Source organism: Stegostoma tigrinum, chromosome 9 (assembly GCF_030684315.1).
Source record: "Stegostoma tigrinum isolate sSteTig4 chromosome 9, sSteTig4.hap1, whole genome shotgun sequence".
Classification (NCBI taxonomy): Eukaryota; Metazoa; Chordata; class Chondrichthyes; order Orectolobiformes; family Stegostomatidae; genus Stegostoma; species Stegostoma tigrinum.
In genome coordinates this window covers 47554543-47571198 of record NC_081362.1, presented here as the reverse complement: position 1 = coordinate 47571198, position 16656 = coordinate 47554543, and the positions used below count along the sequence as shown (strand labels likewise).

Genomic DNA, 16656 nt, shown 5'->3' with positions numbered 1-16656 from the left:
TGGAAAATAGATGTAGTTTTATCATGATGGTTACTTTTTTTTGTATTATTGTGTTCCTTCACAAGAAACTCGTTTTTGAGGGTTATGTTTTTACACAGAGTTTAGTGTTTGAAAAAACTGGTGATCAGTAAGGAGGGAATATTTGGAGCCTGGAGGGATTCTATGGAGGCAGGGAGAGTTGGAGCTAAATGTTGGCTGATGATTGGGGCTTTCTGAAATGTGTTGGCTTACTGCAGAGATAGTAGCTTGAGTGGGCTTAGGTTTGGAGGTGGGGTTGGGCAGGCAATGTTCAGGGCAGCATTGGCTGATGTCTAACGAGGCTGCTCCAGAGCAGAACATGAAGCAGAGGGGCTCCCAATCAATCATACAGTACATAGCTTGAGGAACATTTTGCATGGGCAGTAATGCAGCAGGAGATCATTCTGGGTCTTGGAGAGAGTATTGACCAGGCATGAAGAAAAGCTGTAGCAAACAGAAAAACAAATAAAAAGTTGCTACTGATGACCCGTTGCATTTCGTGGATTCCCAGTTTTGAGCTGCAAGATTTGTTCAAAGTTTGTCCCATTTATCGTAGTGTTATACCCTCCATTTTGTTGTGAGGAATGCTCATAATGAAGATGCAGCATGCTACACACAGGATTAAGCAATCCCATAACGAACCAATCAGACCTAAGCTCTGCAGTCCTGCCATCTCCACTGATGGACAATTTTAAAAAGCTAAACAAAAGTGGAGGCTGTACAAACATACAAATCTACAAGGTCTGTGCAGTAGTCATAGAATCCCTACAATGCATATATAAGCTATTCAGCCCATCAAGTCTTCACTGACTCTTGAAAGAGCATCACACCCTATCCCTGTAACCCTACATTTACCATAGTTAATCCACCCAGCCTGCACATTACAGAGTAATTTAGCATGGCCAATCCACCCAACTTGCACAATTTTGAAATGTGGGAGGAAGCCCACATAGATATGGGGAGAACATGCAAACTCCACACAGTTACCCAAGGCTGGAATTGAACCCAGATTTCTGGGGATATTAAACAGCAGTACTAACCACTGGGCCACCATGCTGTCCTCTATATTGGTAGTTGCTTCTACCAGTACTGTCAAGGATAGAAGCATCTGTGAACATTAGTTTGGGGAAAATGACAGTCAAGTAGAATTTTTTTTTCCCTCTTGTTGATTTCTTCACCATCTCCGCAGTCCCATTCTAGCAGCTATGTCCTTTTGGAGGAGGCAAGATCAATTTGAAGTGGTGCTACTGAACCACTCTTGGTGTTGGATATTACTGTCTATAGTACATTCTGTGCCCATACCACCCTCCATGTTTCTTCCAAGTGGGGTTCAATGTAATGGAGTACTGATTCAGTACTTTTCAGCCTAGGAGGTGGTAATCAGCAGGGAATTTTTGCCTGTGTATGACCTATATGAGACTTCATGGGGTCCAGAGTGAATATTGAGGGCTCCCACAGAAACCCTCTTTCCTGACTAGATATCAATGCGCCACCACTTCTAGTGGGTCTGTCTTGCTGATAAGAGGAGACATGCCCAGGGATGATGATGATGGTGGTGTATGGAGTTTTGCCTAAAGCACATCATTTCATGTGTATGACAGCCAGGCTGTTGTTGACTTGATTCTGGAACTAGATATTGTTTTGCTAAGTTGAGGTTTTATAACATACAAAAAGTATCGTGAGGTGAGAAGCAGATTCGGTTCATACCAGCTGATGTGCTATAAAAGTAGTTAAAGCCTTAACATTTTCCTGAGTCCTGTTGTAAATGTCAATGAACTAACCTGTGTCTCTGTGTTGGGAGAGATGGTCGTGAAAAGAATTCAGTGCAGTTAATGTGCAGAAGTTTACTAAAAGAAATGTTGTGTGTGAGTAAAGAATTTTAAAGTGAAGATGGGAATGGCACTTCACTGGAAGGACTATGAAAGGAGATTACTGGGAAATATTGGTAATTATTTTTTGTTTTATGCAAAGACTTTCCAAATTGCCTTCTGTAATGTTATAAATTTAGTTTCTTCCATTGAAAGTGCATTAGCAGCTTCTTATAAATATGTCAACGACTGAGGGCCACCAATAACCAAGTTTCAGAATTAAAATGTATCATCTGTGAGGCCTATCAGTATACTCAAATGTCATTACTGATAATAAAGTAATAACTGGTGTGTCATTGGTCCACACATGGCAGGACTGATTGGGAATTAATTTCAGCATCCTTAAATGTACGTGATTAAAGTAAAATTAAACTTATTTGCATCTGAAACACTTGTAAAATGGTTAGACACCTCTGCCCTTGTAACTTCTTATTTTTTTACTTTGCCTACCACTCTGCTGAGGTGCTAACAACTTGCTGACTGTTCCTCAGTTGTCTACGATGACTCTGATGGCTGTTATCTGTGATCTGGCACCTTGAAGATTCTGGTGCGCTAAGGGTCTCCTGTACAGGTGCAAGTGTACCTTCATTAGCCTGTTTGGTGGAGGTGATGGCTGTCTCTGGTTAAATGGAAGTAAGGCTCCATTGCTGTCCTAGAATGAAGGCCTCAAGGTGTTGTCTTGGCAATCCACCTCTCTGGTGCACAGTCACACCTTCTGTTCTTCACAAGGAACCAGAACACTTGGAGGGAGGTCAAAATGCCAGGTCTGATGTTCCCTCTAAGCTGTGTAGTGGCACAGCTGTTCTGAGCTTCCATGACTGCTGATTGGTATGCTGATGCATTGACTTGCAGCACTAAGAAAAAATAATGAGAGATGAAAAGAAACAAGATCACTGTGTTCCATGTGCCTGCATATCTCATTGATTGACTACCATGTAATGGTTTTGGAAAAGTTGACCTGTCCATGAGCAAAGTGATGCTCATCTCTGGTCCTGCCACCCACATTGGAAGATTCTGCCCATTGCCTGGGATCTTTGTGAAAAATTCAGTGTCTTTAAATTTAAAAGCTCATCACTACTCTGAAGCTCATTATCATCTTTTGGTTACACAATAATTTGTAATATGAATTTTATGTTTTCTAAACCACCATTTAAATTAGAGATATCATTAAAATATTTATGGGTATATTTTTGACATTCTTTTCCATATATATTTGTTCTACAATTACACTCTGGTCAATTAGTAGGGATAGCCCTTTTAAAATTAAGTGGTGCATCAGGCCTAGAAGCAATGTTGTAAGAATTTCATAAAAACTCTTTCTTTGCGAAATATTGGCAGACTATTCTCAATGTGCAACCAAAATATTTCACTTTAACAAGTTTTTTTGTTTAAAACAATGGGCTTAATTATGCAGCCAGTGGCAAAAGAGTACCTATGACACTAATATTTTTCTGAGGAACTGATACTTCATGTTAATTTAATTTTTGTGGCTTGAGAAGTATTTCAGCAATTATTTATCATTTTTTATGCCATTAAAAACATTCTTGCACATGAAAGCATGACCCTAACTTTTACAGACATGTTTAGTGTGTATCCAGAGGGTAAGTACATGTAGTTGCAGTTATTTCAATATGGAACCTAATGTTAACAACTGTAGTAGTGTAGTGCACAGTGTAGAGGAGCAGGTTATCCCTGAACAAAACCTCTGGATTTCCACATTTTACTGTGTATTTGCCATTGTCAGATTTTGCTGCTCAACTAACGCCATAATAATGGTGAGTGCTATTCACAGCAGCATTATTATTGCAGAAAAATGCAGGCCTACCTTGCATAGAAGAAATAGCTTGTCTGGATTGTTTCTGTTAAAGGTAGAAAGACTAGGAGTAACCCTCTTGGGATATTTACAGCTATAGTTGACCAATCACTCTTTAGGATTTTGAGCAAAAAAAAGGAGTTTTAGCTTTGTGGTGACCTGCATATAAAATTGTGCTTATATTTTGATGTGTTGAATGAAGTCACCTGATAACACTTTTATCTTAAAACCAGAAATTTGCACTTAATTGGCTATTAAATTTTGCCAACACTATTCATCCAACCTGGCACGGTGGCTCAGTGGTTAGCACTGCAGCCTGACAGCACCACGGACCCAGCTTTGATTCCAGCCTCGGGCGACTGTCTGTGTGGAGTTTGCACATTCTCCCCATGTCTGCGTGGGTTTCCTCCAGGTGCTCTGGTTTCCTCCCACAGTTCAAAGATGTGCAGGCTAGGTGGATTGGCCATGCTAAATTGCCTGTAGTGTTCAGGCTATAGTGGGATAGGTCTGGGTGGGATGTTTCAAGGGGCGGTGTGGACTTGTTGGGCCTAAAGGGCCTGTTTCCACACTGTAATCTAATGTGTTTTTAAAATGTAAATGAAATATGAAATTTTCTGTATTAATTGACCAAATATATTTTTAAGCTGGAAAGCATTTAACAAGTAAAGATGAAATAAAAGGGATTCATTGGGCCACCTGGACTTGTGTAATTGGACCTGAAGTAAATGGAATTTGGCCTAAGTATACAGACATCACGGACATCAATTTTGTGGATGCGAACTTTGGCAGTGCTACACTCGTCTCAGGAGATGACTTTGGATTTGTCAAACTTTTTAGGTTTCCTTGTTTGAAGAAAGGTAAGGGATCTGTTTCTTCACTGTCACATTTTTATTGATTTATGGTATCAACAATAAATGTTGTTCTAATATTATCCAATATCTATGTCACAAGGATTTATAATGTGGAAATATTTATTTGGATAGTGGCTCTATGCAGACTCTAGGAAGCAGGCAGTGCTTATCCACAGGAAAATTAACTAGAATCATCAGAAATTGTGTCACGTGAACTAATTTCTTCCCCACATCTTTAGAATGTTATATTTTCTTGCCTCTACTTTTACTTTTCCCTTCAGTTTCTTATGTACTTTACAATCCACATTTTCTTTGCTCTTGGTAACCATCAACACTTTCTGCAGGTGCTGAAAATCTGCAACATTGTACTTCTGCCTGAAGGACTAGGACTAGACTGTGATGTAGGCAAGCTTGATCCTAGCTTTGTGTTGAACTTTCCAGGATGATCTGCCAAGGACGGGCTCCCAAGCAAATCTTTTAACATAAATGGGAGAAAAGAGTCTCTTAATGGCGGCGACTTCCCATGAACTTGACCCTTTGTGTACAGTTAAGTGGAGGTGTGTCTGGTTAGCGAAGGAGTACTGAACTGCTGAGGAATAAATATGAAGCCAAGTAGTGGTCACAGTGATTATACTGTTGATTTCTGAAACTAAGGAAGTCATGTTTTGAAATTTGCAGTGTAACCTCCCTTATAAGAGGAAATTTGGGTATAAAATAAGAATGTTTTGTGGGGAGGGGACCTAGACCACCCATCAAGCCCACTAGTCACGTGGCCTTTAAACTGGAACTTGTGCCTCCATTACTAAATGAACGCTGAAGAACCACCTCAATCAATGGGTAAATTAGGCTATTTTTCCTGATGTTAGAATATCTATCAGGAATGAATTTCTGGTTGTCTGTTCTCAGTATTTATTAGAGATGTAATGTATTGCAGATTTCTGCAGCCCTGTACCTAGAAATGCAATAACTATGTCAGTTTGTAAGACACTAAATGAGCATTTAAACTTCCAGTGTGACAGTCATTATACAGTACTTATGACAAGTTTGAAATTTGCTGCTCTCCACATTGGGAATTTGGCTGCTCCATTTGTGTTCAGGTCACATGCCATAACCTTTTAAATTGGTGAATAAAATAAAATCCAAATTAATACTGTCCAAATTTAATTCTGACTGCTAAGGGAAAGATTTTGCTGGTCCTGTAATATTATTGGCTGTCTTTTGAACAGTTGTAATCATAAGCGATGTGATGCTTTTGGGATTGGAGAAGAAAAATAAGGGGATGTGACAGAAAGAGCATGAACAATTCATTGAAGAAGGAAGGAAGTTTGCAGGAGATCATTACATAAACAGATCTTAAGTAATCAGTTCTCCTTCTGCATGAACGTATTAGAGGAGGAAAGTTTTAAAACAGAAGGTTTTAATCAAACTGTATCATCTGTGGGAGTTACATAGAACAGAACAGTACAGCACAGTATAGGCCCTTCAGCTCACGATGTTGCGCTGACCTATTATCCTACTAAAATCAATCTAGCCTGCAAACCCTACATTTACTGTCCTCCATGTGCCTATCCAAGAGTTCCTTAAAAATCTTTAAATTATCTGACTCCACGACCACTGCCAATAGCTCATCATCCCACATGCCCACCATTACCTCTGACATCGCCCCTATACCTTCCTCTAATCACCTTTAAAATTATGCCCCCTCATAATAGTCATTTCTGCCCTGGGAAAAAGTCTCTGACTATCCACTCTATCTGTGTTTCTCATCATCTTGTACACTGCCTGATATTTAACACCAAGGGATAGGCAAAACTGCTTCTGACACAGGAGAACAGCCATGAAGGAAAGAAGGGATATAGGAGTGAACAAAGAGAAGAAAACATGAGAGAGCCATTTTCCAAGATAAACTGTAAAATGTAGTCATTACTATCTAGGTCAAGTGGGTTTGACCTGGAGAATTCCCTGCCTATATGGAATTGTATGTGCACTTAGCTCTTCAAAGGAATTCTCACTGATTGTGATTTAGCATGGATCATGTTCAAGAAGGATGAATTATTGTTTTAAGTTTGGGTAACGTGGACTTTGGAGGGATGGGGAGAAGTTGAAGGCAGTGCCAAGGGCAGATGTATTAATGGGTAAAAGTGCTGGTGAACCTTTGGCAGTGTTTAAATATTTAGTAAATGCAAGAGCTGTCCATGCCCTAATTGGAAATTTCCACTTGTGTAATTTAAAGAATCTTGGTCAACAAGTGAAAGGTAGTATAAAACTAAACCAAAGGATTTATATCAATTCCACAATATACGGTTGTATTACTCAAACCAAACTTGCGTTCCTTAGAATTTAGGAAGTTAAAGTGAAAATTGATCAAAGACATCAAGGTTTTAAGCAGTTCGGACATGTTAGATTGGATGAAACTATTTCAGCTGTTTGCGGAGTCCAGGACCAAGGGACATTCACCCAGAATTTAAAGCTAGACCAAAACACCAGATCATTCCTGTGAGATTTTTATGACAACTTTGCAGTATTTCTTTACTGAAGCAGAACAGAGACATTCCAAGAAGGGCATGGGCACCCGCATGGGCCCCAGCTATGCCTGCCTCTTTGTAGGTTACGTGGAACAGTCCCTCTTCCACAACTACACAGGCCCCAAACCCCACCTCTTCCTCCGTTACATTGATGACTGTATCGGTGCCGCCTCTTGCTCCCCAGAGGAGCTCGAACAGTTCATCCACTTCACCAACACCTTCCACCCCAACCTTCAGTTCACCTGGGCCATCTCCAGCACATCCCTCACCTTCCTGGATCTCTCAGTCTCCATCTCAGGCAACCAGCTTGTAACTGATGTCCATTTCAAGCCCACCGACTCCCACAGCTAGCTAGAATACACCTCCTCCCACCCACCCTCCTGCAAAAATTCCATCCCCTATTCCCAATTCCTCCGCCTCCGCCGCATCTGCTCCCACGATGAGGCATTCCACTCCCGCACATCCCAGATGTCCAAGTTCTTCAACGACCGCAACTTTCCCCCCACAGTGATGGAGAACACCCTTGACCGCGTCTCCTGCATTTCCCGCAACACATCCCTCACACCCCACCCCCGCCACAACCGCCCAAAGAGGATCCCCCTCGTTCTCACACACCACCCCACCAACCTCCGGATACAACGCATCATCCTCCGACACGTCCGCCATCTACAATCTGACCCCACCACTCATGACATTTTTCCATCCCCACCCCTGTCTGCTTTCCGGAGAGACCACTCTCTCCGTGACTCCCTTGTTCGCTCCACACTGCCCTCCAACCCCACCACACCCGGCACCTTCCCCTGGAACCACAGGAAATGCTACACTTGCCCCCACACCTCCTCCCTCACCCCTATCCCAGGCCCCAAGATGACATTCCACATTAAGCAGAGGTTCACCTGCACATCTGCCAATGTGGTATACTGCATCCACTGTACCCGGTGTGGCTTCCTCTACATTGGGGAAACCAAGCGGAGGCTTGGGGACCGCTTTGCAGAACACCTCCGCTCGGTTCGCAACAAACAACTGCACCTCCCAGTCGCAAACCATTTCCACTCCCCCTCCCATTCTTTAGATGACATGTCCATCATGGGCCTCCTGCAGTGCCACAATGATGCCACCCGAAGGTTGCAGGAACAGCAACTCATATTCCGCTTGGGAACCCTGCAGCCTAATGGTATCAATGTGGACTTCACCAGCTTCAAAATCTCCCCTTCCCCCACCACATCCCTAAACCAGCCCAGTTCGTCCCCTCCCCCCACTGCACCACACAACCAGCCCAGCTCTTCCCCTCCACCCACTGCATCCCAAAACCAGTCCAAGCTGTCTCTGCCTCCCTAACCTGTTCTTCCTCTCACCCATCCCTTCCTCCCACCCCAAGCCGCACCTCCATCTCCTACCTACTAACCTCATCCCACCTCCTTGACCTGTCCGTCTTCCCTGGACTGACCTATCCCCTCCCTACCTCCCCACCTATACTCTCTCCACCTATTTTCTTTTCTCTCCATCTTCGGTCCGCCTCCCCCTCTCTCCCTATTTATTCCAGAACCCTCACCCCATCCCCCTCTCTGATGAAGGATCTAGGCCCGAAACGTCAGCTTTTGTGCTCCTGAGATGCTGCTGGGCCTGCTGTGTTCATCCAGCCTCACATTTTATTATCTTGGATTCTCTAGCATCTGCAGTTCCCATTATCACTCACACATTCCAAGAAGGGAGCAGGTTATTGAAAGGAATTGGAGGATAAGGTGTTCCAATTCAGTAAGATAGTCCTTCTGATCCATATTGATGAAATAGTGCAAAGTGATGATGAGCTGAAGAAAAGGTGGAAGCTTCTTGCATAACAAAAATGGAGGTCGTCGTGTTACTGAGGGACCACCCTTTCTCTCCAGAAGTGCAGAGCAATTTACTGTTGGGTACGAGTATGTTATATCCTATAAAATGGTAGCTGCGTAAGTCACCCTTCACTTTGAACTGTAATTGAAGTGTTCTTAAATATTGATTTTTTTTTTGTCTGAATTATTTGTCAGACATTATTTGTCTGAAGAATGTTATAACTCTCTCTGTTTCAGAGAGTTCAATTGAATCGACAATTAGAAAATCAAGTTTCCAGAAAAAGGTGGAAGTACAGATAAGTTATGAGTCTGATTGTTGTCAGAAAATAAAAAGGGATATAATGTATGAATGACCTATTGCACGAAGGAATCATACAAGAGTAGGAAAAATTGATAATAGAGCAAACTTAAAAGGCTTTGTATCTGAATGCAAAAAAGCACTTGCAATAAAATTAATGAGTTAACAGTGAAAATAAAAACGTGTATGATTTGAAGACTGTGACATAGTTGGAGGGAGACCAGGTTTGGAAGCTGGATATCAATGTACACAATGCTTCAGAAGGATGGGCAAGGAGATAGTGTAATTTTGTTAGTAAAGGAAGAGATCAGTGCTGGAGTGAGAAATGATATAGGCTGTGGAATTGAAGCAGTAGATTCAAAATGAATAGAAAGAAGGAAAAGTAAGGAACAAAGTCCTTGATTGGAGTCATTTATAGGTCCCCAAATAGTAGTTCTGCAGTGGGACACTGTAGAAAGCAGTATATACTGGGGGCCTGTAACAAAGGTACGGCAATAATCATAGGTGACTTTAATATACATATAGACTGGATTAATCAAATTGGCAAGGGTGACCTTGAGGAAGGGCTCATTGAATATATTAAAGACTTGGAGCATTATCTTGGGAACCAACCAGGGATCAGACTATTCTGGATTTGCTAATGAATAGTAAAATGGAATTAATTAATGATCACATAGCAAAGGATCCTCAGAAGAGTGATCATAGCATGTTAGAATTTCAAATTCAAAATTGGTGGAAGAGAGTAGCATTCTGGAGTTAAATAAATGGTATTTGATCTCATACATAGATATGAGATCAGATCTAGCCCTAATAATCTGGGTGGAAAGATTAAAATGTAGAACAGTTAATGAACTTTAGCAGTTGTTGAAAGAAATACTCAACTGCTCTGAACTAAATTATATGCCAGAAAGGAATAAAGATTATAAGAGGATGGCAGGCTGGGGGTGGGATAGCATCTATGGCTAAGCAAGGAAGTTAAAGATAAGATAAGGACAAAAACTAAGGCATACCTAATTGCAAAGATGAATGGCAAGCTGAATGATTGAGAAACTTTTAAACATCAACAAAGGGTTCCAAAAAAAATCCTAAGAACATAGGTAAATTATGAAAGAAACCTGGCACAAAATATAAAAACGGGTAACTAAAGCTTCTATAAGTAAATAAAAGGGAAGAGGGAAGCTAAACTGAATTTTGGATGGGACTGGGGAGTTATCACTAGGGAACTCAGAAATGTTGGAGTCACTAAATCAATATTTTGCTTCAGCTTCATAGTGGAGGACACTAGATTCATCCCAATACTGACAGGTAATACATGTTGAAAGAGAAAAACTTTGAACAATCATCATCACTGGGGAGAAAGTACTAAGCAAACTATTGGGAATAATGGCAGCAGAGATAATGGATCCATTGGTTATAACATTCCAAAGTTACTTGAATGTTGACAAGGTTCCAGTGGATTGGAAAATTCCTATTAGCCCTTATTCAAAAAGAGATGGATGTGGAAAGTAGGAAACTACAAATCAGTTAGTTTAACATGTTGTTAGGAAATTATTAGAATCCATTATAAAGGAAGAAATAACAGGACATTTAGAAAGTCAATATGTTCTTCCACTCTAATAGCATGTCACTGCAGATTCACAGCATCACCAGCTATTTTATGTAATTCAACAGATACATCTTAAAAGCTAACTTTAACCTAATTGTACAATCTTATTTCAGGAGAAATTTAAACGCAGTTGAAAGACTGGGAGGAGGTTGGGCAGTGGGAGTTGGTGATGGGGATATACTGGGTCAGAGACAATAAGGTAAGCAGAGTGGAAACTTTATGGAACTTATTAAATAATAAAGGAATTAAGACTGTAGTGTGAACTGTGTGTAGGTCCCTGGTGAAACCTGTGAAGTGATGAGGATTATACGAGCATACAGGTGGTTTCATTAGCAAACTTTCATAGATTGGGATAATTAGATGAGCACAGGAGAGAAAGGTAGCAAATTTCTTGTGTGCAAACTAATTTTTGGCAATAATAGGTTGTGGAACTAATAAGCATGCAGGCCATATTAGATTTAATAATGCTAATGAACCAGGTTTAGTTAACACAACAATAGTGCATAAATATTAATCAATAGTAATCATCATAACACTGGTTTCAGCATTGCTTGAAAGAAAGCAATGTGAAACCTCTTCCGCACCTACACAGGCCCCAAACCCCACCTCTTCCTCCATTACATTGATGACTGTATCGGCGCTGCCTCTTGCTCCCCAGAGAAGCTCGAACAGTTCATCCACTTCACCAACACCTTCCACCCCAACCTTCAGTTCACCCGGGCCATTTCCAGGACATCCATCACCTTCCTGGACCTCTCAGTCTCCATCTCAGGCAAGCAGCTTGTAACTGATGTCCATTTCAAGCCCACCAACTCCCACAGCTACCTAGAATACACCTCCTCCCACCCACCCTCCTGCAAAAATGCCATCCCCTATTCCCAATTCCTCCGCCTCCGCAGCATCTGCTCCCACGATGAGGCATTCCACTCCCACACATCCCAGATGTCCAAGTTCTTCAAGGACCGCAACTTCCCACCACAGTGGTCAAGAACGCCCTTGACCGCATTTCCCGCAACACATCCCTCACACCCCGCTCCCGCCACAACCGCCCAAAGAGGATCCCCCTCGTTCTCACACACCACCCCACCAACCTCCGGATACAACGCATCATCCTCCGACACTTCCGCCATCTACAATCCGACCCCACCACCCAAGACATTTTTCCATCCCCACCCTTGTCTGCTTTCCGGAGAGACCACTCTCTCCGTGACTCCCTTGTTCACTCCACACTGCCCTCCAACCCCACCACACCCGGCACCTTCCCCTGCAACTGCAGGATGTACTACACTTGCCCCCACACCTCCTCCCTCACCCCTATCCCAGGCCCCAAGATGACTTTGCATATTAAGCAGAGGTTAACCTGCACATCTGCCAATGTGGTATACTGCATCCATTGTACCCGGTGTGGCTACCTCTATATTGGGGCAACCAAGCGGAATCTTGGGGACCGCTTTGCTGAACACCTCCGCTCAGTTCGCAATAAACAACTGCACCTCCCAGTCGCAAACCATTTCCACTCCCCCTCCCATTCTTTAGATGACATGTCCATCATGGGCCTCCTGCAGTGCCACAATGATGCCACCCGAAGGTTGCAGGAACAGCAACTCGTATTCCGATTGGGAACCCTGCAGCCCAATGGTATCAATGTGGACTTCACCACCAGCTTCAAAATCTCCCCACCGCATCCCTAAACCAGGCCAGTTCGTTCCCCCCCACCCGCCACTGCATCCCAAAACCAGCCCAGCCTGTCTCTGCCTTCCTAACCTGTTCTTCCTCTCACCCATCCCTTCCTCCCACCCCAAGCCGCAACTTCATCTCCTACCTACTAACCTCATCCCACCTCCCTTGACCTGTCCGTCTTCCCTGGACTGACCTATCCCCTCCCCACCTCCCCACCTATACTCTCCTCTCCACCTATTTTCTTTTCCCTCCATCTTCAGTCCACCTCCCCCTCTCTCCCTATTTATTCCAGAACCCTCACCCCATCCCCCTCTCTGATGAAGGATCTAGGTCCGAAACGTCAGCTTTTGTGCTCCTGAGATGTTGCTTGGCCTGCTGTGTTCATCCAGCTTCACACTTTGTTATCTTGGATTCTCCAGCATCTGCAGTTCCCATTATCTCTGAAACATCTAGATATTAGATTTAAGCATGGCTGACCTCAATAGGATGAGTCAAACTGCCCCCAAGTAAATTGGGAAGATTTGCTAAAGGACGGTAGATAAATGGAAAGTGTGAAAAATAAATATGATATTGAATCAATTTATAGCCCAAAACAGCAAATGACTTTATTTTTGTCCAACAAAAGAGAGGTAGAGCAACCTGAGCTAAAAGGAAAAGCATACAAGCATAAAAGCACAAGATCTCGTTTGGAAAAGAAAACAAAAGGTGATGCAAAGGAACATAATATCTACAAAAAGGGAGCATAAAAAACATTTCTAAGGAATAAGTACACTACTTGTTCTACAAATATATTTGATAAAAGTGAATGATCAGGGTGTTGTGGGGTTCTTGTCAACTTAACTGCGATTCTATAAACAAGGAAATGCTGGGCCTATTGAATAATTACTTTTCTTACTGTAAATACTGCAGACAGTATGCCAACACCCCCAATAAACTATTATTGAATTAGTATGCAAACTCTCATGTTAGTAAGCAAAATAACAGTAGTGAAGAAAAGAAGTAGTAAAAAGTGACTGACCTATTGGATTAGAAGACTTTTTAAAGGAGATACATGAGAATATTGCTGACGCTCGAAATATTTCTTCAAAATCTCTGAACAGAGGAAACACTCGTTTTAGATGGAAAATTGCACATGTCACCGCACTATTTAAGAAAGGTGAGAGGCAAACCAGGTAATTGCAGACCAGTTAGCCTAGTTTCTGTTATCTAGATATTAATGTATGATTAAAGATAGAAAGACCAACATTTTCAGCTGATGAGAGTGAGCCTTCGTGGATTTGTAAAGAATAGATCATGCCTGATTAACCTGATTAATTATTTTGAAGAAGTGACTAAAGTTGCATGAGTGACTACCCAGGAAATTTCATGTCACTGCTTATGAGTTCGATATGTCCTTGTATAACCAATGAACTCAGTCCCAGAGCCACATCTCCAACCACACATTTGGTGTTTCCAGGAAATGAAACTGGCCCTTAGCCTTGATTGTTAGCACTCCGTTTCCATACTTGTTCTTTCTGATGGCTGTTCTCATAGAATTATGTCTCCTCATGCAGCAGTTTGCTCTTAATCTGTTTCTTCTGAATGAGTTTCCCATACGTTAACATATGTGTTGCATTTCTTGAGCAAAACCTTCAGGAAGCCTGCAAAATGCTTCTTTGTTCCCCCTCTTGTTCGAGTGCCTTCCTTGAACTGGGCAAAGATGATTTGCTTTTGTACTGGGAACACAAACATCCTGAGCCCATGGCTGGCCCAGCGGAGTTGGTTTTGATGTTCTTGGCCTTGATGCTGATGCTTTACCCACCTCGAGGACACTGATGTTAGAACGCCTGTCCTTCCAGCTGATACAGAGAATCTATCTCAAATTTATAGAGGTTTATAAAATAGTGAGGGGCAGATAAGATCTTTCCCTCAGGGTAGGGGAGTCCAAAACTAGATGGCATAGGTTTAAGTTGAGAGTGGAAAGACTTAGAGACATGAGGGGCAATTTTTTTCACACGGTGCAGTATACATGGAATGAGAAGCTAGAGGAAGCAGTAGAGATGGGTACAATTACAACATTTAAAAGACATTTGGATAGATACATAGATAGGAAAGGTGTAGAGGTATGTGGGCCAACGTGGGTCTGTTTCTGTATGACTCTACAACAGTGTTGATGGTACTTAAGGGCCTTGAGGTGGTGTCTATCTGTAGTCCAAGTTTCGGAGCAAGATAGAACAGTAGAAAGGCTGACTGCCTTATACGCAAGGTGATGACTAAAATAGTAGACCAGGTACTATTTATGGATGTAATTTATGGGGACTCAGCAAAGGGCTTTCTGTCCCTCTTAAAGTCGTTCATAATGTACTGTTTGCTAAAATTTAAGGTCGTGGATTTGAAGGCGGATTATTAACTTGGTAGAAAAAATTGACAGAACAGCAGATGGCCACATAAGGGTAATCGACATTTATTTGACAAAATCTTTTATGCTAATTATCCTGTGAATGTTGATTGTTTCCTCACTTCTGATTTTTTTTCCAGACTGTACGTGTATGTATACGTGCAATATAAAGATGATTTATTGAAAACTTTTTAAAAAACTACTTTGAGCCTTCTATTCACAGATATCCTTTTTTATTTTCATTTTTATCTTTGTTAGGTTTTCATAATTTTGCTTAATTATTTGCTACTATTGTGCATACAAGGATGTCAACAAGTGCAACTTTATTTCAGTTAACACTATAAGTGATCCTTAATGGAGATGACATAGGCCTTGTCCACAGCTAGCAAAAGCCACATGTCTCTCTTTCTTTAGGAAAATGTAATTCATAATATGCCATTTGGGCACTTGACAGGTCAGTAACAGACTTTCAGGCACCCTGAGACTAGAAGTCCTACCTGTTGAGAGTTGCTAACTGATCAGTGGTTGGTAGTGTGTAAAAATAAAAATGCCCCAGTTGGCCAGGGTGAAAAACAGAGGACAAAATGTGGTGACTTTTCACAGTTTAAAGGACTCCCTGTCAACGGAATTGAATTACTGACAACTGTACATTAATGCAAGATTTTTAGACCGATTTCAAATCAAGATTAATCGAAGTCATTTAGAAAGTGGCCGTAGTTTAGCTTTACAGAGCTTAAACAATCAGAAATCTTGATATTTGGAAATTAGCAGGTTCCCTTAACAGCTTTATTCAGTCACCTGAATTTCTGAAAACAGGAAGTAAACTGCAGCACTCATTAAACTGTTGGTCTAATTTGTCAAAAAACTCAAGATAAACTATTTTCAGTACAGAAGATTCCCAAAAAATCCTTACCTTTTCATTTTTTTCACAGCCCTTAAATATAAATATGTATTCCTAACAGGTGCAGTATAAGAGAAATGCACTTTAGCTGCTCATGTTTTCATATAGGCTGGAGCAGTTCACAAGGCAAGAAATGTAAGGTACCATGAAATTCTGGAATGTCAAACCCATTGAATTATTATTTCTCTGGAAATGGGGAGATATGTAGAAATTACAGTTGATTCATGAAGGAGACTATTAAGACAGACGAGAGCACGTTGTCAGGAAGTTCATTGTAGATTCTCCTTACAGTCCTGTTGGAGGACACTGCTGCCTGAGGGTACTCCTGATGATTCATTCCATGCTACCTTGATTCAAAACCATATGGACCACTTCCTCAGGAAGCTAACTGCAAGAAGCTGGCACTGCTGTGTGCGTGCTGTCTGTTTGCACTCTGCACGCTAAGAAACCAAGCACTTTGGTAGATCTGCACGTGCTTTTGATAAGTTGTCTCAGTAATTTCAGTAATTTCCTGAAATGCATATCACTGACTGAGCCACTCCATGTCTGAACAGCAGCCTGGGCAAAATGGCAGATGATGTGATGCTAGAAATGAAAAAGTAATACAAAAATGAAGTACAATTGGAAATTTCATACCCACAGATGTATATGACCAAAAATTGTCGTATTTGTACGTTTTCATTCAGAGGTTCACACAGTTGTTTGGTAGCCATATTGTTGAAACACGCTATTCTCATGCTGAGCCTCATATTGGAACTGTTGTAGTTTGTAGCCTGTCAGTTAAATGGTGGGATGAATATATTGTTCAGTCCTGAATCTAAGGCTATCAGATGCAAGGTCAGGTTCTTCAGCTGCAAAGAAGAAAAATTATGCTAAAATATTATATGTAA

General features: G+C 41.6%; 1 protein-coding gene across 1 annotated transcript in view; it reads left to right on the top strand.

The window, feature by feature from the left end:
- Positions 1–16656, top strand: part of LOC125455104 (echinoderm microtubule-associated protein-like 6) — a 428800-nt gene that overhangs the window by 122123 nt on the left and 290021 nt on the right. The window contains exon 10 of the mRNA XM_048536679.2: positions 4344–4556. Coding sequence (XP_048392636.1) covers positions 4344–4556 — 213 coding nt within the window. The remainder of the gene's footprint in view (positions 1–4343; positions 4557–16656) is intronic.